We start from the raw sequence: 27,428 nt of genomic DNA, 5'->3' as shown, positions 1-27,428 counted from the left end.
AATCTAGTGACTTCAGCTTTGTTTTATAATTTTTTTTCACTTCAGCATTTTTTTGATGAGCATTTAATTGGTATCTTTTTTCATACTCTTATTTGCACGCTCAATTTTTAAAAAAATTTTTTTAATGCTTATTTAGTTTTGAGAGAGAGACCGAACACAAGCAGTAGAGGACAGAGAAAGGGAGACACAGAATCTGAAGCAGGCTCCAGACTCTGGGCTGTCAGCCTAGAGCCCGATGCGGGGCCTGAACCCATAAACTGTGAGATCATGATTTGAGGCAAAGTCAGACACTTAACCAACTAAGCCACCCAGGCGCCCCAACCACTATCACTTATTGATAAGTGATCAATAGATCACTGGACAAAAGATCTAAAGGAATCTAATCAACCGCTTTGACTCAGCTGATACTTAGAGAATAATAAATGCACACAAAAAAGCATGCTCAACATTTGAAGTCCATCTTTTGCATATAATGTATAGTTCATCTTTTCTGTCCTATCCATTCTCATTGGAGTGTCTAATCCTTTCATCTTTAATATGTCTGTTGACATGGTTAAATGCAGGAATACCGTGTTGCTATTTGTTTTCGATTTGTTCTATCTCTGTTTTCCTGCCTTTCCTGCCTTTTGTATTACTTGAACTCTTTTAGTATTTTTTCTTTGGACTTTTTTTTTTATGATTTTTTTATTTTTATTTAATCTCCACACTCAACATGGGACTTTAACTCAGCCCCAAGATCAGGAGTCTCATGCTCTACCAACTTAGCCAGGCAGGCACCCCTACTTTTTCTTTGGCCTTTATACTATGGTCTTTTGAATCTTGTGTTTGTGTGATATGTTAAGTATCTTTAGCTTATCACTGTCTACTTTGAGATCATATGAAACTGCAAGTAAAAATATAGTAGTCATATCAACAGTATAATTTTATCTTCTATTGATTGTGCTTTTATTATCCCATATATAATACATTTATGCATTACAAGTGCAATATATAGTGTTATGATTTTTGCATTAAAAACCTTTTTTTTTTAAGTTTATTTACTTAATTTTGAGAGAGAGAGAAAGTATGCACGCGTATGTGCACAAGCAGGGGAAGGGCAGAGAGGGAGAATCCCAAGCAGGCTCTGTGCTCTCACTACAGAACCTGACACAGGGCTCACACTCAGGAAACCATGAGATCATGACCTGAGCTGAAATCAAGAGTTGGTGCTTAACCAGCTGAGACACCCAGACTACCCTACACCCTCAATGATGTCTTTTTTTAATTATGGGGGAGAAAAGAACATACTGTTATAAATATACATACATATACTGAAAAGTATAATAATGGATTAAGAGCTTAAATCAGGACAAACCTATTGCTTGCTGATACCTCCAGGAACAATTAAGGGACCACGTGCATATTGTACCTATGTTTCAAAATCAGAAGATTGTTACAGTAAATTTAGGAGATTCTTGGCTTATAACTGATAATAGAAATTCTTTATGTACTCCAGCTGGTTTCCAGATGAAATGATCGTTCTTTAAGATGTCTGCAGATGTCTCTTTGAGAAGTAATCCAAGTGGAAGAGCAGAACCTGAAAGAGCTTATGAAGCTAATAAAGTTAATTTACCACATACTACTACATCAATGAATTAATTGTTTATTCCTTATTCCATACTAGGTCAGATTAAGAGAAATGCACAACTAGTATAAATAGCTCCAGAAGGAGGAGCACCTAGTTAGCTCAGTCAGTTAAGTGTCCAGCTTTGGCTTATGTCATGATCTCATAGTTCATGGTTTCAAGCCTCACATCAGGCTCTTTGCTGACAGCACACAGCCTGAAGCCTGCTTCAGATTCAATGCCTCCCTCTCTCTCTGCCCCTCCCCCAGACTTGCACTCTGTCTCTCTCTCAAAAAATAAACATTTAAAAAAATTTTTAAATAGCTCCAGAGGTAAATATAATCAGGCTAGTCTTCCTGGCTTTTTCCCCCAGCTTTATTAAGGTATAATTGACAAGTAAGATTTATATTGGCATTTTAATTTACATTAGAAATATGAGAAAAACTGAAGAATGGAACCAGTGCAACTGTGTATTACTCTGAGAATAGATAAAATGGCTAATTTATACAACAATTGCAGTTCAGATATCAAATTGAATGAGCTAGCAGTATACACATTTTAACCAAGAGAAGCCTCAAAGAAATGTTAACTACAAAATAATTTGCATGGAGTTATTTGTAGTTGAGTGCCATAAATGTACATTTTCTAGATCCTCAATTTTCTGTATGAATAATCTATATATTATCCATATATATTATATATATAGTAGAGGTTCCAAAACATTTATAAGAAAGATATACACCAACTGGAGGATAATGGTTTTTCTGTTGAATATAGGACAAAAGAATGCTAGAGCAAGCCTTTAGCTATTTTAATAGTATTTGGTTTTATAAAAGAGAGAAAAATCTGAAAAAAGTATGGCCAAAAAATTTAAACCTACTAAATCTAATTGCCAGGCATATTGGTAGGTGTCTTTTGTTATGTATACTGTATGCTTGAAATTTTTAAAAACTTTTTCAGATAAATTTAAAACTAAGAAAATCTATTTTTGGGTAGTAATAGAAAGAATTATTATTAAATATATTCTGTTCCTCAGAGAAAACATTTCTTTGCAAGTGAAATTGTTTTTTCTTCCTCAAAACTTCTAGATGCCAGCCTGTTACTGTGCTCCAGGCCACTATCACTCCAGTCAACCTCAGTATCGCCCAATCCCTTCTGTCCATTACAATTCACATCTAAACCAACCACTGCCACAGCCTGCACAGCAGACAGGTGAGTAATGTTTCTAAGGCTATGATTTCTTAGCTATGGGTACTGTTTTTTTCATTCTGCTTTATTTCAATACTACTATTAAGATGTTAACCGCACTCCATGCGTTAAAGGTCTTAGGTATGGTCCATATGAATATGCAAACCGGTGAGATTCAAAGAGTGGGCAAATCTGCCAGGAAATGACACTGTCTCTTTATATGCTGATGTGTACAGAACCACAAACCGTAATGAGAAGATGGTACCATGCCAAGCAAAGTGGTGAGCAGCCTTCTGTTAGTCACTGCCATTATAGTGAAGCCTCCTTTGCAGCCTGGTAATCCACCTCTGTTAACAACAAAAGAGAAACACAGCAAGCTAAGGTGTCGCCTGAGCAGCTAACTAGAAATAAGAATCAAAGTAACCCAACTCTGAGAATCTAGCCTGGTGAAGACATTTTGATGTCTTGGTCTCAGTATGCCTTTAAAAGGAATGATGTTCTTAAAACATCTTTTTTGTGCTTTTTCAGTTTGCTGGTTATATGGTGAAAGATCTTTTTAAGCCAAATGCAATCTAATACTAAGAATACCAAATATATTAAATCTCAAAAGATCCTTTTCCCTTTGCTCCTCTCAAATTTTCTTAAAGTTTCCTGTGAAAACAACTGTGACTTCAGTATAAAAAACTATCTTTACTGAATTCATTTCTTTCTGTGCTTCCCACCTAGATTTGTGCTTCTGCCCCAGATGTATAATAAGGTACTTTTCAGCCTTTTCTAACTCCAGTAGTTGAAATGGTTTGTTTCTTGGCATCTTTGAGACCATATTAGCTGGTTGTCACTGTTGGAGGCTCTCAGGCTGTATCAGCATGACTCACTGAGGCCACATAACCCTCCACTTAGGCAATTTCTTGCTCTTGATATTATGTGCTACTCTTAAAGGGAGCCGCAGTTGGAGGAGAAACGCCTACACAGGCCAATCTGATGAGAAGTGTCCTTGCTTCTTCTTTGTGACTCATCAGCTTCCTTAACCAGATAGGGGTGTTTCTTATCATTCCTGTGGGGGAACTGCCAGATTTTTAACCCTTTACTCCTAGGAGTTGTCTTAGACTTAGCGATAGGTCTTTCCTTTTTTGTATTACTAGCCCTGTATTGTATGTGTGACAGATGTTCTTCCGAAGGATGTTGAATACAAGCATTGGTCATTTTAGGCAGCTTCGGTTTTAATTATGACTCCATTTAATTCAAGTTTTCCTGAAGTTTAATAATACAGTCCACTTCAAATAAGATAAACTAATATATGCTCTAATTTTAAAAATCATCAGAAGTTATTTTTTATATATGGGAGCATTCATCATGACACCATTAATTTATGTTCTATTCTTTTTTTTTAATGGAATTTAATATTTTATTTTTCTCCTCCCTGTCTGAGTACATTGGAGTATTAAGATACCTTTAAGTGAAAGAGTTACAACATAAGGCTAGTCATTGGATGAGTCTGGGTAAAGATTTACGTTGTTCTATTCTAATAGAAATTATTTTCTGAGTTTTCCTGGGCTACAGTGACTGACATTTCATATTGTTTCTCTCTTGATTTTTTTCTTCCAAAATTATAATATGGATTATTGCTAATGTCATAAACAAAAAAAGAAATTTACCTTCAGTCTCCCCATTCAGATATCTTGTGTGTGACCAATTAGTTTTGTACAGCCTATTAGTGAAGCATGCAAAGATTTTCTGTTCCATGTTTGTGTGAATTTACTAGTTTTGTCCTTTCCCATGGCTAATTTTTATTCTTCTGCATTGTAAAACTGCCTACAGAATTGAAACATTTCATCACAGTTTGGATCAATGTGCTTTTTTTTACAAATGCATCTCAGCAAAAATACTCCTACTTAATGGAGAACAATTGAACATGCAACTCCTCACAATTGAGGGCCAAAATATCTATGTGACACACAGTAGTTGTTTTATCATCAGTGATATTTTCCTAATGCTAGTTAAGGTGAGAAGGAGGGAAACAAAAATAAGACTGCATCTATATAGTACAGGCACAGAAAAACAGTTTTTGTGAACAGTTTTTAACATTGTGTTTGACTCTTAATAAAGTTATGATACAATAGCAAATCCCTCTTTAAATAAAAGTTCAGTAATGCCAGTGGCAAGTATTGTGTTGGTAATTATAACAAACCTTTTTATAGAATTAATATTATTTGAACTACTAAGAAATTTATAATTGAAAGATTTTTTGTAGTTAATGGTTATTTTTTATGTTAAAGTGTACAGAAAAGTGTGCATTTATGTTTGCGTTTTTTAATAGAAAAGGAAAATGCAGTGGGAAATGAACAAGGCAGTTTTTTCAGTGTGTATGTGTGTGTGTGTGTGTGTATTTTTTTTAACAAATTCTGATCAATTTCTGTCTCAGTAATTTACATTTTTGTATGTACACATTATTCTTTCTGGATTTCTTCTTTTATTCTTTTCCTTATATTTCCCTGCATACATTCCACCATCCTAATCTGATTAAAATTAGAAATAATATGTTGCACCTCTTAACTTTTTGTTTCTTGCCAAATAACATTTAGTTAAGAAGCATATGGTTTTCTTATATTACATAAAAGGGTAAAACTATTCAACCGAATAATGAAAACATTAATAGATTTGGAACAGTTTTTCTTCACTAGGGCACAATAAATAAATAATTTTTAAATTAAGTATTCATAAGCCAGGGGATATGGCAAGAGAAATATAAGACATCTGCTATTTTCCCTTTTGTGGACAGGACGGAGGTTGGGGAGATATCTCAAGGATAAAAGGCCTTGGTCTTCCATCCACATAAGTGCCAGAGGTCCACAATAGTTACTTATCTCCTTGACAACAAACCTCCCATCTACTAACAAGAATTGAATTGAAAATAGTACTAACATTATTGCTGGGGAATGAACATATGTATCTTCTGTTATGAATCTGAAACTGTCATGGTCATTCAAAACAAGGTTAAGTCCACCCCAGTCAACAGAAGTAGAAGAAATTCTGGCTACATGAGGCTTTTCAGTGCATTGTATAGTGTAAAAGAAAACAAAATAGGAATAAAAGCCTGACAGCCTCATTTGTTTTTATCAGGTATTAGGTCTCTCATTTAAAGCTTCTGGGTTTCATTTTACTTACTTGCACAGTAAGGGAGTTTTGCTGTATTGTCTACTGAGGCCTCTGTGATCTCTAAAATAACGTGATTCTGTGTTTCTGTCTTATGTGAGTCATTTCTAGTTCAGAAAGGCAGAATATTGGAGGACTGGTTTGTAGTAGCTTAGTGACTTACTGTCAAAAACTGGAGTCACACAAGCAACTATTTCAAAAGATATGGTTACTTGCCAGTTGCAGTCATAAAGATTTATTATCTTAGCTCTTTATCATAAAGTTTACAGTTGAATACTATAAAGTATACTACATATAAGGAACTTGATATAAAGAAACTATTCTTGCACATAGTTTATAGCAAAGATTGTTGGTTTATGAAGCCCTGGCTGTCTTCTGTGTAGCTGCTTTCATTCTTATGACTCTTTTGAAAGTTTGCAGCTTTACCATATATGTTTAATATTTTGCAATAATTGGCCTTGTTCCTGAGCTGTTGGATTCGGGGCCGTAGCACTGTCTGAGAGGTTTACATTTCTCACAGTGAACCGGTCTCTTTTTCAGCTGCTTCCTGGCTTCTTTTTACTCAGGTTTCCACTGCTTTTTTTTTTTCTTTTTTCTTTTTTTAATGCTGTATTAAGGTATTAGTATTTGCTTATATTATCCATTATAATGCCTTTTTAATCATGCATCATACTCAGAAATAGGGATTTGAATTTAAATGACAATGTTGGCTTAATATAATTTACCTTTTAAAAATTTGTGAAAGCTATTGCTTTAATTTCTTTACCAAAGCAGATTTGAATGGCAGATTCAGTTTTCTTTATAGCATTTCTTAAAAGGCTAATGTCTTGTGCATGCCAAACTAATTAGTAATAGTCGAGTACATCTCTTTCTCTACTGCTGCATAACTTTTAAGGAATATTAGTGTGCATTAATGCATGCCCTCTAATGGACCTAAGACACTTAGCATCTAAAACTACTTGGGTGCTGACCAGGGATATAATTCAATTTTTTTCCATACTGTGATATCGCATGCATGTGGAAAGCAGGATAACTCTGCACAATGAAATGTCATTTTAGTTTTGCAGCCAATTGATAAATTCAAAGAATATCAATGCATTATATTGTCAGTGTTAGCTTTTCAAGTAACTCAGAGCCATGTGGTTCCAATTAAGCTTCATTACCAGCAGACTGGTAGGGTCCTGATGAACCACACCATAGAAGGAACACGTGAAAATAAACAGTCTCTAACATGTGGAGAATATTGGCAGCCTTGCAGGGTACAAATTTAAAAGTAACTTGGTGTAAAACTCAGGCAAGGAAGAAATGGACATACTGGATAAGCACAGGAGGGGTGATATTAACAAGAGATTTAGCTGTGTTAAATAGGGACTTTGGTACAAAGGTAGTTTCTTTTTTGGCATCTTTTGACTCACATAATAGGAGTTTTATAATTTTGTTACTTTGTGATGGCCCTGGTATCCTTGTTTTTTCATTGATTCTATGAGCATTTCTTAGTAGTGTGTGACCAACACAGACTCAGACATTGTATAATATCTACAAATCCACCTGTTACCCTTTTCCCTTCTCCATTAACCTGCCGCCACTGAAATCTGGAGCCAAAAAGTATCTGGTAAGTACGCATAGATTTCCTGGAGTTTGTAGACTCTTCCGTAGGATCATCATTTAAATAACCACGAGCTATAACCTACGTGGCTGTTTAATTAGATTCTTTTTTGTGTGCTTGTATTTATGTTTATTTAGTCACAGAAGTAGTGGAGCAGAAGGTGGTAGACGAAAAAGAATAGTGAAGGTGTGCCCGCAATTGTTTCTTCTTCTAAATTCACCTAAGATGCTTTTAGTTGAATTTGCCTGCTCATTAAAAATGTGTTGCAGGTGTCTAAGACCAGGATTACAGACTTGAGGTTTTGATGATTGGAAACAGTTCATCTAAGTTTTATTGTAGATACCTAGTTACAGATTAGAGCTGGCAAAATGGCTTATGAAAAAAAAAATCTACTCTCACAGTGCTTCTGCTATAGAGGTTAGTCTTGAAAAACTTAAGTGAAATGACCTTAGATTTAGGGCTATTGTGACTGAGCAGTTCTTCAGTTCTTTTTATTATCTTTCTCATTATGTCTAATTCTTATTACTAAGAATGCTATCCTTTAACGCAAATACTGTTCATGTCACCTGCACAAAATAAAACTAGCCTGTTAAAGCCTGTGCAATACTCTTCTGCTGAGCACTGTGTTTCCTTCTTGCTCTCTTCTCTGTGGAAGTGAGAGAGAGTTAAAAATAGAATATTCTTTGGAGCCCCCCAGGGAAGTGCCTAAGCCATCAATTTATATTGTCATAGTTCTCTTTGCTTGCAGAATCGATTGTGCTTTCCTCTGCAAGTGCTGGAAGAAATAGGATAATACTGCAGCAGTGCAGTCCTTTCACAAAGGGGAATGACAGTGTTAAATGACACCTATGTTGAGATCTGGATGTCTATTCTGTTGTTGGCTATCACTTACACCGGCATTGCTTACTTTACAAAATACATACTTTCCCACAATAATGACACAAATTTCTATAGATGATATATAGATCCTATTTTCCTCTGACTTTCAGGTTAAACCTAGAAAAATTACAGGAAAGATTTTTTTTTTTATTTTTGGTATACTGAAACATTTTTATTAAAGAAAGAATAGATACAGCCAAGTTGGTGATATATTGAGTGTTAAAATGCTAGAAATACTCTTCTCTTAAAATGTTTTTTCTTCCAAGTTTTTAAGTTACAGCTAATTAACGTACAGTGCAATATTAGTTTCCAGTATAGGTTTTAGTGATTGATCACTTATATACAACACCCAGTGCTCATCACAACCAGTGCCCTCCTTAATACCCATCAAGTATTTTTTTTTAAGTTTATTTTTCAGGTAATCTCTACATCTAATGTGGGGCTTGAACTCATGACCCTGTGATCAAGTCTTATGTTCTTCCTACTAAGCCAGCCGTGAGCCCCTACCCATCACCTATTTAACCCATCCCCTGTACCACCTCCCCTCCAGTAACCTAATTGTACTTTTCATTCTCTAAGAGGCTATTTCCTCTTTCCTCGTCTTCAGCTTTCTACCTCTTTTCAAGATCTTGTATTTTTTTTTCTCATACTTGACAGTCTTCAAACTATGTACTATTGAAACTATCAGAACGATGTCCCTTCTCTTCCTTTTGTCTGAATAATTAGATGATGAACCTAAACCACTGTGCCGCTTCTCTAGTAAGTGCCGCTCTGTAACAGTCAGGATGCTCAGCAGCCTGGGATCCCTTTGTTTAAACACAAGTTCACAGGAGTTAGCAACTTGAACAGTTCTTTTAGGGAGCCTGGGTGGCTCAGTCGGTTAAGCAGCTGACTTTGGCCCAGGTCATGATCTCACGGTCATGAGTTTGAGCCCCACATCAGGCTCTGTGCTGACAGCTCGGAGCCTGGAGCCTGCTTCAGAGTCTGTGTCTCCTTCTCTCTCTGCCCCTACCCTGTTCACGCTCTGTGCCTCTCTCTCTCTCTCAAAAACAAATAAACATTAAAAAAAAAATTTTTTTTGAACAGTTCTTTTAGATGTAAAGTTTACTTACCAAGTGTGCATAAAGCGAAGCATACCTGTGATTAGATGATCCTTTATATTATCTTGCAAATAAAATATCAGTGATTTTGTCTTGCATAGGCAGTGGTAACATTCTTTAATTTGATTAGTAGAATGATATATATGTTTGTTTGTTTTCAGTGCTTTCCAGCTATTTCTAGTTTTCCCTGTGGTTGTAGTAACTTTAACCATCACAGATCCTGTGGTCTTCGGTCATCCAAAATGTCAAGTCATCGATTTTGCAACTTTTAATTTCCAGGTCTTTAGAGAGTATACTCCAGAACTATATACAATTAGCTGCTAGGTTGTGGTTTGTTGTCATTACTGGAATGAATGGTCAGACATCTCATTGTGACTTCTGGAAAAACATTCAGGTACCTGTCCAAATTACCAGTAGAATTACTCCTCCTGTGGTGCCAGGAGTACAAAATGTTAAAGGATACTTTTTGTTTTGTTTTAGGTGTTTGTTTGTTTGTTTTTAGTCATTACAGGCTTAGAAAGATTGCTCAGGACCTGGCAACGTCCTACCCAGTGTGCTAGGCTTTCCTAAAATGAATGTAAAGCTACTGAGTATATAGAAAATCATTGCTTCACAGTAACTTAAAACTTCACCGTTGATACAGCATATGCCTCTTTGTACACAGGTGTCCAAGTTAAAGCTCCTGTTGCCCCATTGAGTGTAAAATCTGACTTCTTGGCAAAGCAACTCAAGTTTGTGGAGAAGGGCTAGATTATGAAATTTCTGCTAAAGAAATCTTAAGTGAGTTCATCTGGAATATGGCAACAGAGTATACATTTTGAGCAGAGTCAGCCTTTGAAGCAAAATAGCAAAGCTAAACCCCAACAAGGAATATTGGAGATTGGTCTGAAACATACTCAAGTTGAGAGACACAGACCAAGGGACATGAATTTGAAATATTTGAGCATCCTTTTCCTCTTCCCAACTATTTCTTATATGTGGGAGATCTAATTATAATAAGGCAAAGAAGTGTAATCTTGAAATACAGGAGGTCACAAACCATGCATCTCTCCCAAGGAGAGGACATTATGGGCTAATTATATAAACTCTTTGAGATGTGGTCTTTTTTAACACAAGTTCATAAAACTACCATCTGGAGTAACTGCAACAACTTTTCAATCTGATTCCTGTTTTGGATAACCACTTTTATACTTAAAAAAATAATTTTTGGGACGCCTGGATGGGTCAGTCGGTTAAGCAGCCAACTTCGGCTCAGATCATGATCTCGTGGTTTGTGAGTTCGAGCCCACGTTGGGCTCTGTGCTGACAGCCAGCTCAGAGCACGGAGCCTGCTTCAGAGTCTGTTTCTCTGACTTTCCCCTGCTCATGCTCTGTCTCTGTCTCTCAAAAATAAATAAACATTTAAAAAAAGAAGAAATTTCTAAAAAAAAATAATACTCTTCAATTCAAATGAAAAAAAGTTCTCTGGTTAATTGACTATTTGCAGTCATTCTTTTTTTTTCTCCCATAATTAAATTTATCTTGAGACTTAGTATCTTTTTTTTTTTTTTTTTTTTTTGAGAGACAGGACAACACGAGCAGGGGAGGGTCAGAGAGAAAGGGAGACACAGAATCCAAAGACAGCCTCTCCAGGCTCTGAGCTAGCTGTCAGCACAGAGCCTGACACGGGGCTCAAACCCACGAACCATGAGATCATGACCTGAGCCAAAGCCAGGTGCTTAACTGACTGAGCCACCCAGGCGCCCCAAGACTTGGTATCTTAAACTACAATAAAAGTCTTCATTAACGAAAATTCTCAGAAAATGGAAGGAGCCTAGGTGTTTAGTGTTCCACTTATCATAATACTCTTTCTATTTCAACATTTATCCCTGAGAAAAGTAATGTTTAGAATCAGCATAGTATGTGCAAACCCCTTTGGGAAGGTATGAACCTCTCTGTGCTTTTGTTGCTTCATCCCAAAAAATAAGGGTAATAATTGTACCTATTTCATAAGATTGTTAACCCTAAATGAGTTAACATGTATAAAATACTTAGTGCCCAAAACCTAATAAATGTCATGTAAATGTTAGCTACTAATTTTACTTTGTGGTGTCATCACAAAGAACTATTCTAAATGATGAGGCATAGGAATTTTGGGCTAAATTTGTGTTGGTCTGAATTCTACAGTGGCCACAGGAAACTGACATAGTTTGTTCTGAAATACTGACATCTTTTTGTTTTTGTTAGCTTCTTAATCCATGCCTTTTCCTTTAAGTACAATGGAGAATTCATTCAGTTGATTTATTTTCTAATCCTCTGATTGTTAACTTGAGGTCTAAGTATGTTCTAAAAACATTTACTTAAATACTTCCTTCCCATAGTTTTTAAAAAATTTCTCTTGACCTTATCCATAGCTATGGAAACATTACACGGAAAAGGGTTTGAAACAGTATGTGCCATTTCTATAAATAACGTAAGTGGATATGTATATTTATATCTATACATAGAAATAAGGCTACCTATACACACAACATATAAATGGTGACTACCTATGAGTAATTGTTTTATAAAAATGATTTTTTCCATGGTGGCTTTTTCGTTTTTCATATTTTCCAAATGTTCTACCATGAAAACCTATTGTATAATCAAATAAGGCTTGTTTAAAATGTGCAGATTTATCCAGAAATATTCAAATGAAACCTTCATTTCAAGCTTTACATATCAAATATAAGCTAAAACGTTTCATATTCTTGCGTATCAAGAAAGCACCTTGAGGTTAATGACTTGAGTGCATTTCAGCTGCAGTGCACTTTCTAAGGAGACGGTTAATGAGTGACCCATGAATTCATGAATCCACTGAGGTGATCTGTAATCACAGGGTCAGGCTTCATTTTAATGAAATGGCAATTAAATGTGTTTAACCTTACTTTAAACATGTTACCTTGAAACTTAAGTTCAGCTTTTGCTTTCAGAGTCATTTGATAAATTTGGACAGTGAAAAATGCCATTCTCAGTCAACCTGTCAGCACACAGAGTAAGCCTCTGGTTTCATGTAGAAGAATGTATTATTTTGATTCTATTATATTAAGAATATGTTTTTCTCTATTGTCTATTCAGTGAATGTAAATATTGAGTGCCCTTTTACTGGCTTAGCTGTGTGATAGCTGATACAGGTTTTCTTTTTTTTTTAATAGGGAAGAGTGTTAAAGTTTCTAACCTTATTAAAAAGCATGCCATTTTATTTTTTTGTTTTTTAAGGCATGCCCAAACCATGAGAGAAGAATTAAAAAGAACAATTTTAGATATTACCTTTGGGGTTTTCTTAAATGTAATTAACATTCAGTGTTACTGGTTTCAGGTGTGTAATGTAATTCAACAATTCTGTTTATGAAAATACCTATACTCCTAATCCCCTTCAGGTATTTCATCCATGTCATCAACCACTTCCCCCTCTCATAACCACCTAGTTATTCTATTTGTCTTTTTTTGTGCATTAATCTTTTTCCTGTGTGTTCCTTTGTTTTGTTTTTGAAGTTCCACATATGAATAAAATCATAATGGAATCCGTCTTTCTCTCACTGATTTATTTCACTTAGCATTATACCCTCTAGGTATAGCCATGTTGTAGCAAATAGCAAGATTTCATTATTTCTGTATGGCTGAGTAATATCCCATAGTATGTATATATAATACCATCTTTATCCATTCATCAGTCGATGGACAGTTGAATTGCCTCCATCTCTTGACTGTTGTAAATAATTTGGCAATAAACATAGGGATGCATGTATCTTTTTGAATTAGTGTTTTCATTTCTTTAGGTAAATAGTATAATTGCTGGATCATATTGTAATTCTTTTTTAAATTTTTGAAGAACCTCCATACCATTTTCCATAGTGGCTGCACCAGTTAACATTTCTCCTAACAGTGCACAAGGGTTCCTTTTTCTCTACATTCTCATCAACACTTGTTATTTCCTTTGTTGTATTTTTTTTTTTTTAGCCATTCTAACAGATGTAAGGTGATATCTCATTGTGGTTTTGATTGGTATCAAAACCTCATGATAAGTGATGACGAGCATCTTTTCATGTGTATGTTGGCCATCTAGATATCTTCTTTGGAGAAATGTCTCTTCACATCCTCTGCCATTTTTTAATTGGATTATTTGAGAGGTTTTGTTGTTGACTTGTATAAGTTCTTTATATATTTTGGATATTATCAGATACATCATTTGCAGATATCTTCTCCCACTCAGTAGGTTACCTTTTTTTGTTTTATTGATGGTTTCCTTTGCTATGCAGAAGCGTTTTCTTTTGGTGTCGTCCCAATAGTTTAATTTCACTATTGTTTCTCTTACCCAAGGAGACATATCTAGAAAAATGTTTCTTTTTTAATTATTTTATTTTATTTTAGAGAGGGTGAGCGAGCACTGACAGGGGAAGTGCAGACTGGGAGAGAGCGAATCCCAGTGAAGCTCCATGCTCAGCCCAGAGCCTAACACAGGGCTCAGTCCCACAACCATGAGACCATGATCTGAGCTGAAATTAAGAGTCAGACACTAAATCCACTGAACCACCCAGGCATTCCTAGAAAAATGTTTCAAAGGCCTGTTTCAAATAAGAAATTACTGCCAGTGGGGGTACCTGGCTGGCTCAATCAGTAGAGCATGTGACTCTTGATCTTAGGATTGTGAATTTGAGTCCCATGTTGAGTATAGAAATTACTTTAAAAAAATAAATTATTAAAAAATATAAATTACCGCATATGGTTTTTTTCCCCTAGGATTCTTATTTCAGGTCACACATTTAGGTCTGTAATTCATTTACAGTTTATTTTTATATGTGGTATAAGAAACTGGTCCCTTTCATTCTTTTTCCCAGTTATCCCAGGACCATTTATTGACTACCTTTTTCTCATTGTATGTTCTTGTTTCTTTTGTCATATGTTATTTGACCATATAAATATGGGTTTATTTCTGGGCTTTCTATTGTTCTGTTGATCTATATGTCTATTTTTGTGCCAGTACCATACTGTTTTGATTACTCTAGCTTTATACTATAGTTTGAAATCTAGGAATGTTCTCTTTCAAGATTGCTTTGGCTATTTGGCGTTTTTGTGCTTCTCTACACATTTTCGGAATTTTTTGTTCTAGTTCTGTAAAATATGTTGGTATTTTGATAGAGATTGCATTAAATCTATAGATTGTTTTAGATAACATGGACATTCTAACAATATTGGTTCTTCCAATTCATGAGCATGGAATATCTTATTCGTTTATGGCATCGTTGATTTCTTTCATTGATAGTTGTTTCAGAATACATAGTCTTTCCCTTCTCAATTAAATTTACTCTAGGTATTTTATTCTCTTTGTTTTAATTGTACATGAGATTGTTTTCTCAGTTTCTCTTTCTGCTACTTCAGTATCAGTGGACTGTAATTCACAGATCTCTGTATATTAATTTGTATCCTGTGACCTGACTAAATTCATTTATCAGTTCTAGTAGCTTTTTGGTGAAATTTTCAGGAGTTTCTATTTATAGTATTAGGTCATCTGCAATAGTGATAATTTTACTTCATCCTTTCCAATTTGGATCTCTTTTATTTATGTTCTTGTCTGACTGATGGAGCTAGGGCTTCCAGTACTTTGTTGAATATGAGTATTGAGAGTGTACATCCTTGTCTTGTGCCTGATCTTAGAGGTAAACCTCTCTTTTTCACCATAGAGAATGTTAGCTGTGGGTTTTTCATATATTGACTTTATTATGTCAAGGTATATTCCCTCTAAACCTACTTTGTTGAGGGTCTTTATCATGGATAGATGTTGTCCTTTGTCACATAGTTTTTCTGTATCTATTGAGCTAATGATGTAGCTTTTATTCTTTCTCTTTTTAATGTGATGTATCAAATTGATTGATTTGCAAATACTAAACCACCCTTGCATCCCTGGAATAAATTTCACTCTACACTTTATAATATATTATTGGAACACTTTATAATATATTATTAGATTTGGTTTGCTAGTACTTTATCAAGAATTTTTGCATCTGTGTTCATCAGAGATATTGGCCCGTAGTTTTCTGTGTGTGTGTGGTGTGTCTGGTTTTGGTATCAGAGTAGTTCTAGCCCATACAATGAACTTGGAAGCTTTCCTTCCTCTTCTATTTTGTGGAATAGTTTCAGAAGAATAGGCATTAAATTTTCTTTAAATGATTGATAGAATTCCCCTGTGAAGCCATCTGGTCCTGGGATTGTGTTTGGGGGGAGTTTTTTGGTTACTGATTCAATTTCATTGCTGGTAATCGATATGTTCAAATTTTCTGTTGCTTTTTGATAACATTTTAGAAGGTTATATGTTTCTAGGAATGTATCCATTTCCTCTAGATTTTCCAATTTGTGGCATATAGTTTTTATAATATTCTTTTATAATCCTATGAATTTCTGTGGTTGTCCGTTATTATTTCTCTTCCTCCATTTCTAATATTTTTAAAATTTTTTATAACATTTATTTTTATTTGAGAGACAGAGTGTGAGCTGGGAAGGGGTAGAGAGAGAGGGAGACACAGAATCCAAAGCAGTCTCCAGGCTCTGAGCTATCAGCATAGTGGTCGACCTGGGACTCAAACTCATGAACTGCAAGATCATGACCTGAGCCAGAGTCAGCTGTGGCTACTTAACCTACTGAACCACCCAGTCACCGCCTTCATATCTGATTTTATTTATTTAAGCTCCCTCCCTCCCTTTCTCTCTCTTTCTGTCTCTTTACTTTTTTTTTTTTTAACATTTATTTATTTTAGAGAGACAGAGCACGAGGAGGGAAGGAGCAGAGAGAGAGGCAGAGACAGAATCTAAAGCAGGCTCCGGGCTCCAAGCTGTCAGCACAGAGCCTGAACACAGGGCTCAAACCCACAAACAGTGAGATCATGACCTGAACCAAAGCTGGTTGCTTAACCAACTCAGCCACTCAGACGCCCCTCTCTCTTTCCTTTTAATGAGTCTGGGTAATGGTTTATCAGTTTTGTTGATGTGTTCAGAGAACCAGCTCCTGATTTCACTGATCTATTCTATTGTGTTTTTAGTATCTGTTTCATTTATTTCTGCTCTGATCTGTATTATTTCCTTCCTTCTCCTGGCTTTGGGCTTTGTTCTTCTCCTAGCTCCTTTAGATGTAAAGTTACATTGATAATTTGAAGTTTTTCTTGCTTTTTGAGGTAGACCTGTATTACTGTAAGCTTCACTGTTAGAACAATTTTTGCTGTATCCCAAAGATTGTCTCCTCATTTTGTCTAACTCTCCTTGTTTGTTTCTGTGTATTAAGAAGGTGAGTTATGTCTACTGATCTTGAAAGTAGTGGCCTTAAGAAGAAGTCCAGTGGTGCTCTGTAGCAGTGTCCCCTCTTTACCAGAACCAGGTGCTTCATGGTGGCTCCTCTGGGTTGCTTGTGCTCTGCTTTTGTGGCTGAGCCACTTTTGCCTTCAGGCCTCTTGGTTGCAATGGCCCACTTTGCATATTGTGGGTAGGATTTGGTCCCTGTGCCGTTTAGGGCCCAGACCGGGACCACAGTGGGCTTGTGGTTAGGCATTGTCAGAAGTCAGACCAGATGCATGCCCTCAGCAGATCACCATACTGACCTGCACAGTGCACTCCCTGCCTTGTCCCCTGAGAGTCTTGTGTTGGTGGGCAGGGCCAGCAGCAGACCAGATGCCTGCCCCATCTTTGTCTGCCATGGTTGTAGGGCTCTCTTCCTATCCTGCCCTCTGAGAACTTTTTATTGGTGAGTATGGCTGGCAGTGAGATCAGGTATCTGCTCCTATTCCATCCACTTGGGCTGCTGTGGGACTAGTTCATGTGGTTGTCACCCCCTTTTCCCAGGGCAAGAGTCACTTTGGAGTGCCTCTCATCCTTGTCTAGGCTGCTTGCAGAATGTGACACAGCAAGAGCCACTTATGATTGTTATCTGTAGCATTTAAAACATCTGGAATAAGGCAGAGAACAAAATTAGAAGATTAATGTGAGCTATTAGGATATTTTAAAGTGGTTCTCGTTTTTTTGTTTGTTTTTGTTTGTTTGTTTTTAGAGACAGAGGGAGAGCAGGCTCCACGCTCAGCACAAAGCCTGACATGGGGCTGCATCCCATGTCCCTGGCATCATGACCTGAGCCAAAGTCAAGAGTCAGACACTCAACTGCCTAAGCCACCTAGGCACCCCTACATTCTTATTTTTAATAGCTCCACTATTATTTAAGAATATGCTCTCAGTTTTACTTATACTTTTTTTTAATTTTTTAATGTTTATTTTTGAGAGAGACAAATAAGCGTGAGTGGGGGAAGGGCAGAGAGAGAAAGACATAGAATCTGAAGTAGGTTCCAGACTCTGTGCTGTCAGTACAGAATCCGACACGGGGCTCAGACGCTTCACCGACTGACCCACCCAGCGCCCCTATGTTTTTTCGGACATTTTTCTTTTTCCTTAAGTCCAAGCTCAAGTGTTATTACTCCTTTCAGGATTAATTTCTCCCTCCTGTTTTCATAAGTCCTATTTATACTCCTATTCTAATATGGTGTCAGGGCTAAGAATACCTGATTCAAAGATATGAGACCATGTCTTATTCATCTTTATATTCCCACCAGTAACATTCTGGGTTCACAGCATAGTACCCTATATAACAAATGATGAAGGGCTTGAGTTAGATGTTTTAGATTTCATGTTATGTCATCACATTTTCAAAATGTGCATTACATTTGTGTGGAGATACACTGTGGCATGGATATTGATAAGGATTGATAAGGATTAGGTTTTAGGGAATCTAAAATACCATTGGAAATTTGCTGATACAAATTCCATGATGTAGTGTCTTATGACATGGAATCTGTAGCCATTTATTGAGAGTGTTCTCTGTCAGATGTCTTTTTCCTAAGAGAGAATTTTAGACTAGAAGGCTCCAATGTGAATCTCCAAAACATAGTAAATTTAAATAAATAAAGGAAATCAGAACCACATTTGCACATAAATTGGCTTTTTTTCAAAGTTTTATTTCAGGGTAACCTATAACTTCAAATGTATTTTGAATAAACAATAAAAATAGTATGAGAAACAATTGTGAAGTTCCCTGAGAGAATGTGACTATTTAAGTCGAGGTGTTTTTTTTTTTTATAGTTTACTGTCGAGTTGGTTTCCATATAACACCCAGTGCTCTTCCCCACAAGTGCCCTTCTCCCTGACCATCCCCCTCCTTCCCTTTTCCCTCTCCCCCTTCAGCCCTCAGTTTGTTTTCAGTATTCAAGAGTCTCATGATTTGCCTCCCTCCCTTTCCCTAATTCTTTTTCCCCCCTTTCCCTCCCCGTGGTCCTCTGTTAAGTTTTTCCTGTTAGACCTATGAGTGCAAACATATAGTATCTGTCCTTTGTTGCCTTACTTATTTCGCTTGGCATGACACTCTGGAGGTCCATCCACCTTGCTACGGAATGGCCAGATTTCGCTCTTTCTCATTGCCATGTAGTATTCCATTTTGTGTGTGTGTGTGTGTACCACATTTTCTTGATATATATGTATACATATACCACATCTTCTTGATCCATTCATCAGTTGATGGACATTTAGGCTCTTTCCATGATTTGGCCATTGTTGAAAGTGCCACTGTGAACATTGGAGTACATGTGCCCCTATGCATCAGCACTTCTGTATCTCTTGGGTAGATCCCCAGCAGTGCTGTTGCTGAGTCATAGGGGAGTTCTATTGATAGTTTTTTGAGGAACCTCCACACTGTTTTCCAGAGCAGCTGTATCAGTTTACATTCCCACCAACAGTGTAGGAGGGTACCCGTTTCTCCACATCCTCGCTAACACCTGCAGTCTCTTGATGTTTTCATTTTAGCCACTCAGACCCACGTGAGGTGGTATCTCAGTGTGGTTTTGATTTGTATTTCCCTGATGATGAGTGACGCTGAGCATCGTTTCATGTGTCTGTTGGCCATGTGGATGTCCTCTTTGGAGAAGTGTCTATTCAGGTCTTCTGCCCATTTCTTCACTCGATTATTCGTTTTTCAGGTGTAGAGTTTAGTGAGTTCTTTGTAGATTTTGGATACTAGTCCTTTATCCAATATGTCATTTGCAACTATCTTTTCCCATTCCATCAGTTACCTATTAGTTTTCTTGATTGTTTCCTTTGCAGTGCAGAAGCTTTTTATCTTGAGGAGGTCCCAATAGTTCATTTTTGCTCTTGATTCACTTCCCTTTGGGGATGTATCAGGTAGGAAGTTGCTGCAGTTGAGGTCAAGGAGGCTGTTTCCTGCTTTTTCCTCTAGGGTTTTGATGGTTTCCTGTATCACATTCAGGTCCTTCAGCCTTTTCAAGTTTATTTCTGTGTGTAGTGTAAGAGAGTGGTCAAGTTTCATTCTTCTGCCTGTTGCTGTCCAGTTCTCCCAGCACCACCTGTTGAAGAGGCTTTTTTCCGTTGGATACTCTTTCCTGCTTTGTCAAAGATTAATTGACCATGTACTTGTGGGTCCAGTTCTAGGTTCTCTGTTCTATTCCATTGGTCTATGTGTCTGTTTTTGTGCCAGTACCACACTGTCTTGATGATGACAGCTTTGTAGTGGAGTCTAACATCTGGGATTGTGATGCCTCCCGTTTTGGATTTCCTCTTCAATATTACTTTGGCTATTCGGGGTTTTTTGTGGTTCCATAGGAATTTTAGGATAGTTTGTTCTAGCTTTGTGAAGAATGCTGGTGCAACTTTGATGGGGATTGCATTGATAGTGTAGACTGCTTTGGGTAATAATGACATTTTAACGATGTTTATTGTTCCGATCCATGAGCATGGAATGTTTTTCCATTTCTTTGTGTCTTAAGTTTTTTCTCATACCTTTTCTATAGTTTTCATTGTACAGGTCTTTACATCTTTGGTTAAGTTGATTCCTAGGTATTTTATGATTTTTCATGCAATTGTGAATGGGATCAGTTTTTTGATTTTTCTGTTGCTTCATTATTGGTGTATAAAAATGCAACTGATTTCTGTACGTTGATTTTGTACCCTGCAACTTTACTGAATTCATGGATCAGTTCTAGTAAGCTTCTGGTGGAGTGGGTCAGGTTTTCCATGTAGAGTATCATGTCATCTGCAAAAAGTGAACATTTAACTTCATTTTTGCTGTTGAATTCGATTTGCTAGTATGTTGTTGAGTATTTTTACATCTGTATTCATTAAGGATATTGGCCTGTAGTTCTTTTTTTGTTGTTGGGTCTCTGGTTTGAAAATCAAAGTGATGCTAGATTTGTAGAATGAGTTCAGAAGTTTTCCTTCTATTACTATTTTTTGGAAAAGCTTGAGAAGAATGGGTATTAAGTCTGCTTTAAATGTCTGGTAGAACTCCCCAGGGAAGCCATCCAGCTCCGGGCTCTTATTCGTTGAGAGATTTTTGATAACTGATTCTCTTTCTTCACTGGTTATGAGTCTGTTCAGATTTTCTCTCTCTTCCCATTTGAATATTGGTAGTGCATGTGTGTTTAAGAATTTGTCTATTTCTTCTGGGTTGTCCAGTTTTTTTGGCATATAATATTTTACAGTAATCCCTGATGATTGCTTGTATTTCTGAGGGGTTGGTTGTAATACATCCATTTTCATTCATGATTTTGTCTGGTTGGGTGTTCTCTCTTTTTGTTCTGAGGAGCCTGGCTAGAGGTTTAGCAATTTTATTTTTTTTTTTTTTTTCAAAAAACCAACTCTTGGTTTCATTGATCTGTTCAACTGTTTTTTTGGAATCTATATTGTTTATTTCTGCCCTGATTTTTATTATTTCTCTTCTGATGCTGGCCTTGGAGTGTTCTTGCTGCTCCCCTTCTAATTCCGTTAGATGCTCTCTTTAGGTTTTGAATTTGTGCTTTTTCTAGTTTTTTGAAATAGGCCTGGATTGCAATATACTTTCCTCTTAGGACTGCCTTTGCTGCATCCCAGAGAGTTTGGATTGTTGTATTTTCGTTTTCATTTGTTTCTATATATTTTTTTATTTCTTCTCTAATTGCCTTATTGGTCCAATTATTCTTCAGTGGGGTGGTTTTTAACCTCCACTTTTAGGAGGTTTTCCAGACTTTTTCCTGGGATTGATTTCAAGTTTCATAGCATTGTGATCTGAAAGTGTGCATGGTATGATCTCAATTCATTTTTATTTATGGAGAGCTGCTTTATGCCCCAGTATGTGATCTGTCTTGGAGATTGTACCATGTGCACTCAAGAGGAAGGTGAATTCCCTAGCTTCAGGATGCAGAGTTCTAAGTATATCTGTCAGTCCCATCTGTTCCAATGTGTCGTTTAGGTCCATTGTTTTTTTTAGTGATTTTCTGTCTGGTTGAACTATCCATTGCTGTAAGTGGAGTATTAAAATCCCCTGCAATTAGCGCATTCTTGTCTATAAGATTGTTTCTGTTTGTGATTTTTTTTTTTATGTATTTGGGTGCCCCTGAATTCGGCTTATAGATGTTTATAATTGTTAGCTCTTCCTCATGTAGAGACCCTGTAATTATTTTATAATGTCCTTCATCTTTTGTTACTGCCTTTACTTATAAGTCCAGTTTTTCTGAAATAAGTATGGCTACTCCAGCTTTCTTTTGACTTCCAGTCACATGATAGATATTTCTCCATCCCCTTACTTTTAATCTGAAGGTGTCTTCAGGCCTAAAATGAGTCTCTTGTAGACAGCAAATAGATGAATTTTGTTTTTTTATCCATTCTGCTACTCTGTGTCATTTGATTGGAACATTCAGTCCATTTACATTCAGTGTTATTATTGAAAAATGTGGGTTTAGAGTCATTGTGTTCTCTGTAGGGTTCGTGTTTGTAGTGGTGTTTCTCATACCTTGTATTACTTGCAACATTTCCTTCATAGAGTCCCTCTTAGGATTTCTTGTGGGGCAGGTTTGGTGGTGATGAATTCTCTCAATTTTTGTTAATTTGGGAACACCTTTATTTTTCCTTCTATTCTGAATGACAGGCTTGCTGGATAAAGGATTCTTGGCTGCATATTTTTCCTGTTGATCACATTGAAGATTTCTTTCCATTCCTTTCTGGCCTGCCAAGTTTTAGCAGATAGGTCTGTAACCACTCTGATAGGTTTCCCTTTGTAATGTTAAAGCCCTTTTATCCCTAGCTGCTTTCAGAATTCTCTCTTTATCTTTCTATTTTGCCAGTTTCACTGTGATATGCTGTGCCAAAAGTCGATTCAAGTTATGTCTTAGTGGAGTTCTCTGTGCCTTTTGGATTTCAATGGCTATTTCCTTCCCCAGATAGGGGAAGTTCTTGACCATAATTTGATCAAGCACCCCTTCAGGACCTTTTTCTCTTTCTTCTTCTTCAGGAATTCCTATGATAGAAGTATTGTTCCGTTGGATTGTATCACTCAGGTCTTGAATGCTCCTGGATCAATTTCTCCCTTTTTCTCGGCTTCTTCTTTTTCTATAGTTCTATCTTCTAATTCACCTATTCTCTTCTCTGCCTCTTCAATCCATGCAGTGGCCATCTCCATTTTATCATGCACCTCATTTATAGTCTTTTTCAACTCGTCACAGCTATTTTGAAGGGTCCTAATCTTTGTATCAGTAGCTTCTCTGATGACTTCTATGCTTTTTTCAAGCCCAAGGATTAATTTTTTGACGATTGTTCTAAATTTTTGCTGTTATGTTGCTTATATCTATTTTGAGCAGTTCTGTGGCTGTGACTTCTTCCTGGAATCTTTAGAGGAGAGTTCTTTCATTTCGTCGTTTTGGCTAACTTTAAAACTCATTATGCACTGTGCACTTGTTAGTATTGCTTTATTAAAGGAGACTCATTGACTGTCTGGGGCCTGTCGTTTCAGGAAGTGTTCTTTTAATGGTGTCTCTCGGTTTTCTTGTTGTGCCTTTGATTCTTTTATTTCCCTACCTAGTGATATTTGGGACTCTCCACCATGTATACTTTGGCTTGTTTCTTGAGGTAGCCCTGAAAAGGAAAACAGACAAACACACTGGGGACAAAAGCACACGAACACACAGACAAATCAAACAAACCAAAAGGAGAAAGAAAAAAAAGCGGGGAGGGAGGGATAGCTTTCTAGCTGGAATTGAGTAGAAGAGCTGGGGAGCAGCTTTCTCCTGGCTTTGCCTGGAATTGGCACACCACCAAGCCCAAGGAAAAGTGCGCCAGCTGAAGGGGTCAGATTTCTCTCCCCGTGCCCAGCGGTTATGTATGGGATGACAGTATCCCTCTCTGTCCCGAGCCAAGGTTTGTCTCTTCTCTAGAGACCACTCTATAAGCGTTTTCAGTCTTTCTTTCTCTTCCCCTCGTCTCTCCATGGCTCTCCATGCTCCCCGTGGCTCTGCGCGGCTCTGCGCGGCTCTGCACTGGACTGGGGCTCCCTCCCCTCAGAGCCTCCAGCCTGGCTCGTTTTTATTTCCCCAGTTCGCACTCATTCAGGCAGCTATGAGACTATCTTCTATGGACTCTGTGTTTTCCTCCCCCTCTTGCAGATCAGAGTATTATGGTTTCAGTCCTTCTCAGTTTGATAGTTGTGGGTGGGTGAAGATTACAGAGCTCCCTACTTCTTCACCATCTTGCTCCTCCCTCCCAATTTGAGGTATTTTAAGTCAGATTACATTACAGTGAATTCTGCCCAGTATCTACATTTTTCTATTCAGTTGTATAGGACTGTTGGTCTGACAAGTATGTTGTCAGTCTATAAAGAGCTGAGCCCAAATTTTGACACTGCAATATATGTGTATGTGTGTATTTCTGAGATTGTATTTCCAACATAAGGAAAGATAGTATCTTTACATCCCATTTCCATTCCTACCCTTTATGTTCCTAAGAGTGGAAATGTGTCAGCATACAGTTTGGTGGTGCTGGGAATTTAGAGCATGAATTTGAAATACATGTGATTTGATAATCTGAAAAGAGGGTTGAATGTTAACTGTTAGATTAAAGGACAAGAAGTAAGTTTCTTCACCCCTTGTCCTTTATCTGCCTGCAAGTTTAAGTATTACAGAAAATTCAGTCACAAAAAGGCCTAGGAAATAGCATATTACCACTTCATTACTGACTAGGATTACAATATAAGTTTTTTGTACAGAGTTAGAATACTCAGAAATCATTTATAAAATGGCCATAAAGCAGCATTGCCATAGATGTAGCATAATTTTATAAATCCCTTCAGTGTTAAATAGTTCATTGTAACTGAACTTTTACTTTTTTGTTGTTGTTAATATGCTTTTTAGTTAACAAATATGCTTTCTATAGCTTTCTTTGGAAAAAGTTGATGTGAGATTGTATTCAGTTATTTAGTCATTGAGCAGAATCGTTGAGGCTTCCAGACAACTCCAGTGATACTGTTATCTGTAGTCAATACGTGAGATAGGATCTTTGCCATTTCTGTTGCTTAAGGGATTAATAACCATAGAAATGAAAACTGATACTTATAAGATAGCAAAGTATATTTATGGTATTACCAGAGAAATTTCACTGACCTTTTGTTGCAGAAGTTTGTGTAGGCAGCACTATAGTTTGGTTCATCTTGTAGAAATTTTTCAGATACCCTGAAACTGAATGGTTATTTTTATCTGGTTTCTTTTTTTTAAAAAAAGAAAGAAAGAAAGAAAGAAAAAATGATTTCTGGTAGGTCATAGTAATTTACTTAAGTTTTGAGATCATTGGTTTACCTAAAGGAATCCTCTTAGGGTCTAGAGATAAAATATGATTTTTTTAAATGAAATTCTTACTACTTAGTTTATCATTGTGGATTCTTGTTTAAATAACTGATTACTTGATGAAAGTATATTCATACTTTTAATTTACCAAGTTACGAATAGTGCCTTCAGTTTAGAGAAGAGTTGTCCCTTAGGTGTTTGATGTGTGACTTCAGGTAAATTATTTAATCTCTGTTTCTCTGTCATGTGACCCTAATAATACAGTAAGGACATGACTAACTAACTCCATTTTCCTTGTGCCCTTGACACATTCCTAATATAAGCATGCCTATCTTAGTGTGACAACCATTCTGTACAAGTGGTTCTCCTCTGCTTTTGGTTTTCAGAAGAGCCTGCCTGGTTCATGGGCACACAATCTCTGATGTTCCATGGGGCTCTGTGTTTGGTTTAATGCTCTGGTTGAATGCTCTCACAATTCTTAATAAGTGTTCAACAGGCAGCCCTACATTTTCTTGCACAGGGACCAGAAATTACGTAGGCAGTCCTGTTGCTGAGAACTCCGTTGTCATATTCGATTATAATGTACACTGAATAGTAATTGTCTGTGTAAACCATAAAATTTCCTTAGCTACAAAGGAAATCTTTGTACACAAACTTTATCTGAATGTATTTTAAGTGGGGAAATATACAGCTGGGAATTACTTACATGGTAAATCCTTTAAATGTTAACTCTCATAATGAGGGTTTTTAACATTTGCCATTTTAACAGAGTTCTGTCATTTTTTTTTTTTGTCATCTTAAGACACAAAAGTATTTGCTTAAAACACAAGAACGTTCTGTTAGATGAAAAAAAAATTAAATTCAAAGCAGAGTTTAACTCATTATGCCATTACAGGTTATCAAGTTATACCCAACCACCAGCAAAACTACCAAGGACTAGTTGGAGTTCAGCAACCCCAGAGTCAGAGTCTAGTTGGTGGCCAGCCCAACAGCATTGGAAATCAGATCCAAGGAGTAGTCATCCCATATCCTTCAGTGCCATCATACCAGGTATGTTGTCACGATTAGCATCTTTGGGTAGAGGTGACTTTGAACACATAAAGTGTATAACTACAGTGCATCTTCTCTCTTTTTTAATAGAGGGGAAATGGTTCTGCGGTACATAATTTTATAGTTGTAAGAGTTGTATTAGTCATAGCAGCTTTGTTTTACCCTCATTGTATTGCTTTTATTCATTCAATTCTTTAATTTTTATGAATAATTAAAGGTGGACTACAGTGTGAACCACATTGGTATTGGCAGACAAATTTACTTTGGCATTGTCTGTGTTTCCAGTGATATAAATATATAATAAGCAAATATCTGATTCTTTTCTTCAGCTCTTTAGAAAGTCTCTTTGAGAGTAAAATGACAGGGAAAATAGAGGTAGAGGTCAGTATTTAAAAGAGTGAGGTAGAATACAAACTATAAATCACTGTTTATAGAATAGAGAAGAATGTCAAGTTTTCCATGCTGGAACTGATCTTTTTTCCTACCCCCAGTCCCAGAAGGGAATGACATATCATGTATTTCAAATGTTTTGGATTTTACTACATAAAATGAGTTATGAATTGTATCTTGTCTTTATATTCCCCAGAACAATTTACACAAGCACAGAAAAACTATTCTTACAGAATACTGAATATAGTTTAACAGAGAACTACTTCACTTCAAAAATTTATTATTATTGGTTCCATTTATTTAAAAGTCACAAAACTGGGGCACCTGGTGGCTCAGGTGGTTAAGTGTCCAACTTTAGCTCAGGTCACGATTTCACGGTTCGTGAGTTCAAGCCCCGCATCAGTCTCTGTACTGACATTGCAGAGCCCACTGTGGATCCTCTGTCTTCTTTTCTCTGCCCCTCCACCCCCACTCAAAATAAACTTAAAAAAAAAAATCATAAACTATTTGAGTTTTCTATTTAGAAAATGTTGTGGATTTTAATTTATAGTTCTAAAATAGAAAAACCTGTTGTTTCATGTATAAGTCAGTTATATTTAGTATAATATGAAACATTTTCAGAAATTTGTTTTATTAGCCTAATGGGTTTCCCTAGCTGAGTCTACTGTTAAGAAATCCAAAGACCATTTCCATTCATCTCAACAAGGTAAAGACAATCTAGTTAGGAAGATAAATGTACCTGTAAACAAGTTGATGATGTCTACAGTCCCATAACAAGATCATGAAATAGAACCATGAACAGATTAGGAACTTAAATA

The 27,428-nt window shown here is 36.6% G+C and overlaps 1 protein-coding gene across 16 annotated transcripts in view; it reads left to right on the top strand.

Moving 5' to 3' along the window:
- R3HDM1 (R3H domain containing 1) overlaps positions 1–27,428 on the top strand; it is a 201,029-nt gene that overhangs the window by 125,791 nt on the left and 47,810 nt on the right. For all 16 annotated transcript variants that reach the window (XM_029934656.1, XM_029934659.1, XM_029934655.1 and 13 more), the window contains 2 exons: positions 2,692–2,815; positions 26,066–26,220. In XM_029934656.1, the coding sequence (XP_029790516.1) occupies positions 2,692–2,815; positions 26,066–26,220 (279 nt within the window). The remainder of the gene's footprint in view (positions 1–2,691; positions 2,816–26,065; positions 26,221–27,428) is intronic.

Source organism: Suricata suricatta, chromosome 3 (genome assembly GCF_006229205.1).
Source record: "Suricata suricatta isolate VVHF042 chromosome 3, meerkat_22Aug2017_6uvM2_HiC, whole genome shotgun sequence".
Lineage (NCBI taxonomy): Eukaryota > Metazoa > Chordata > Mammalia > Carnivora > Herpestidae > Suricata > Suricata suricatta.
The sequence above is the reverse complement of the archived record's forward strand: the minus strand, read 5'-3'. Positions and strand labels throughout refer to the sequence as shown.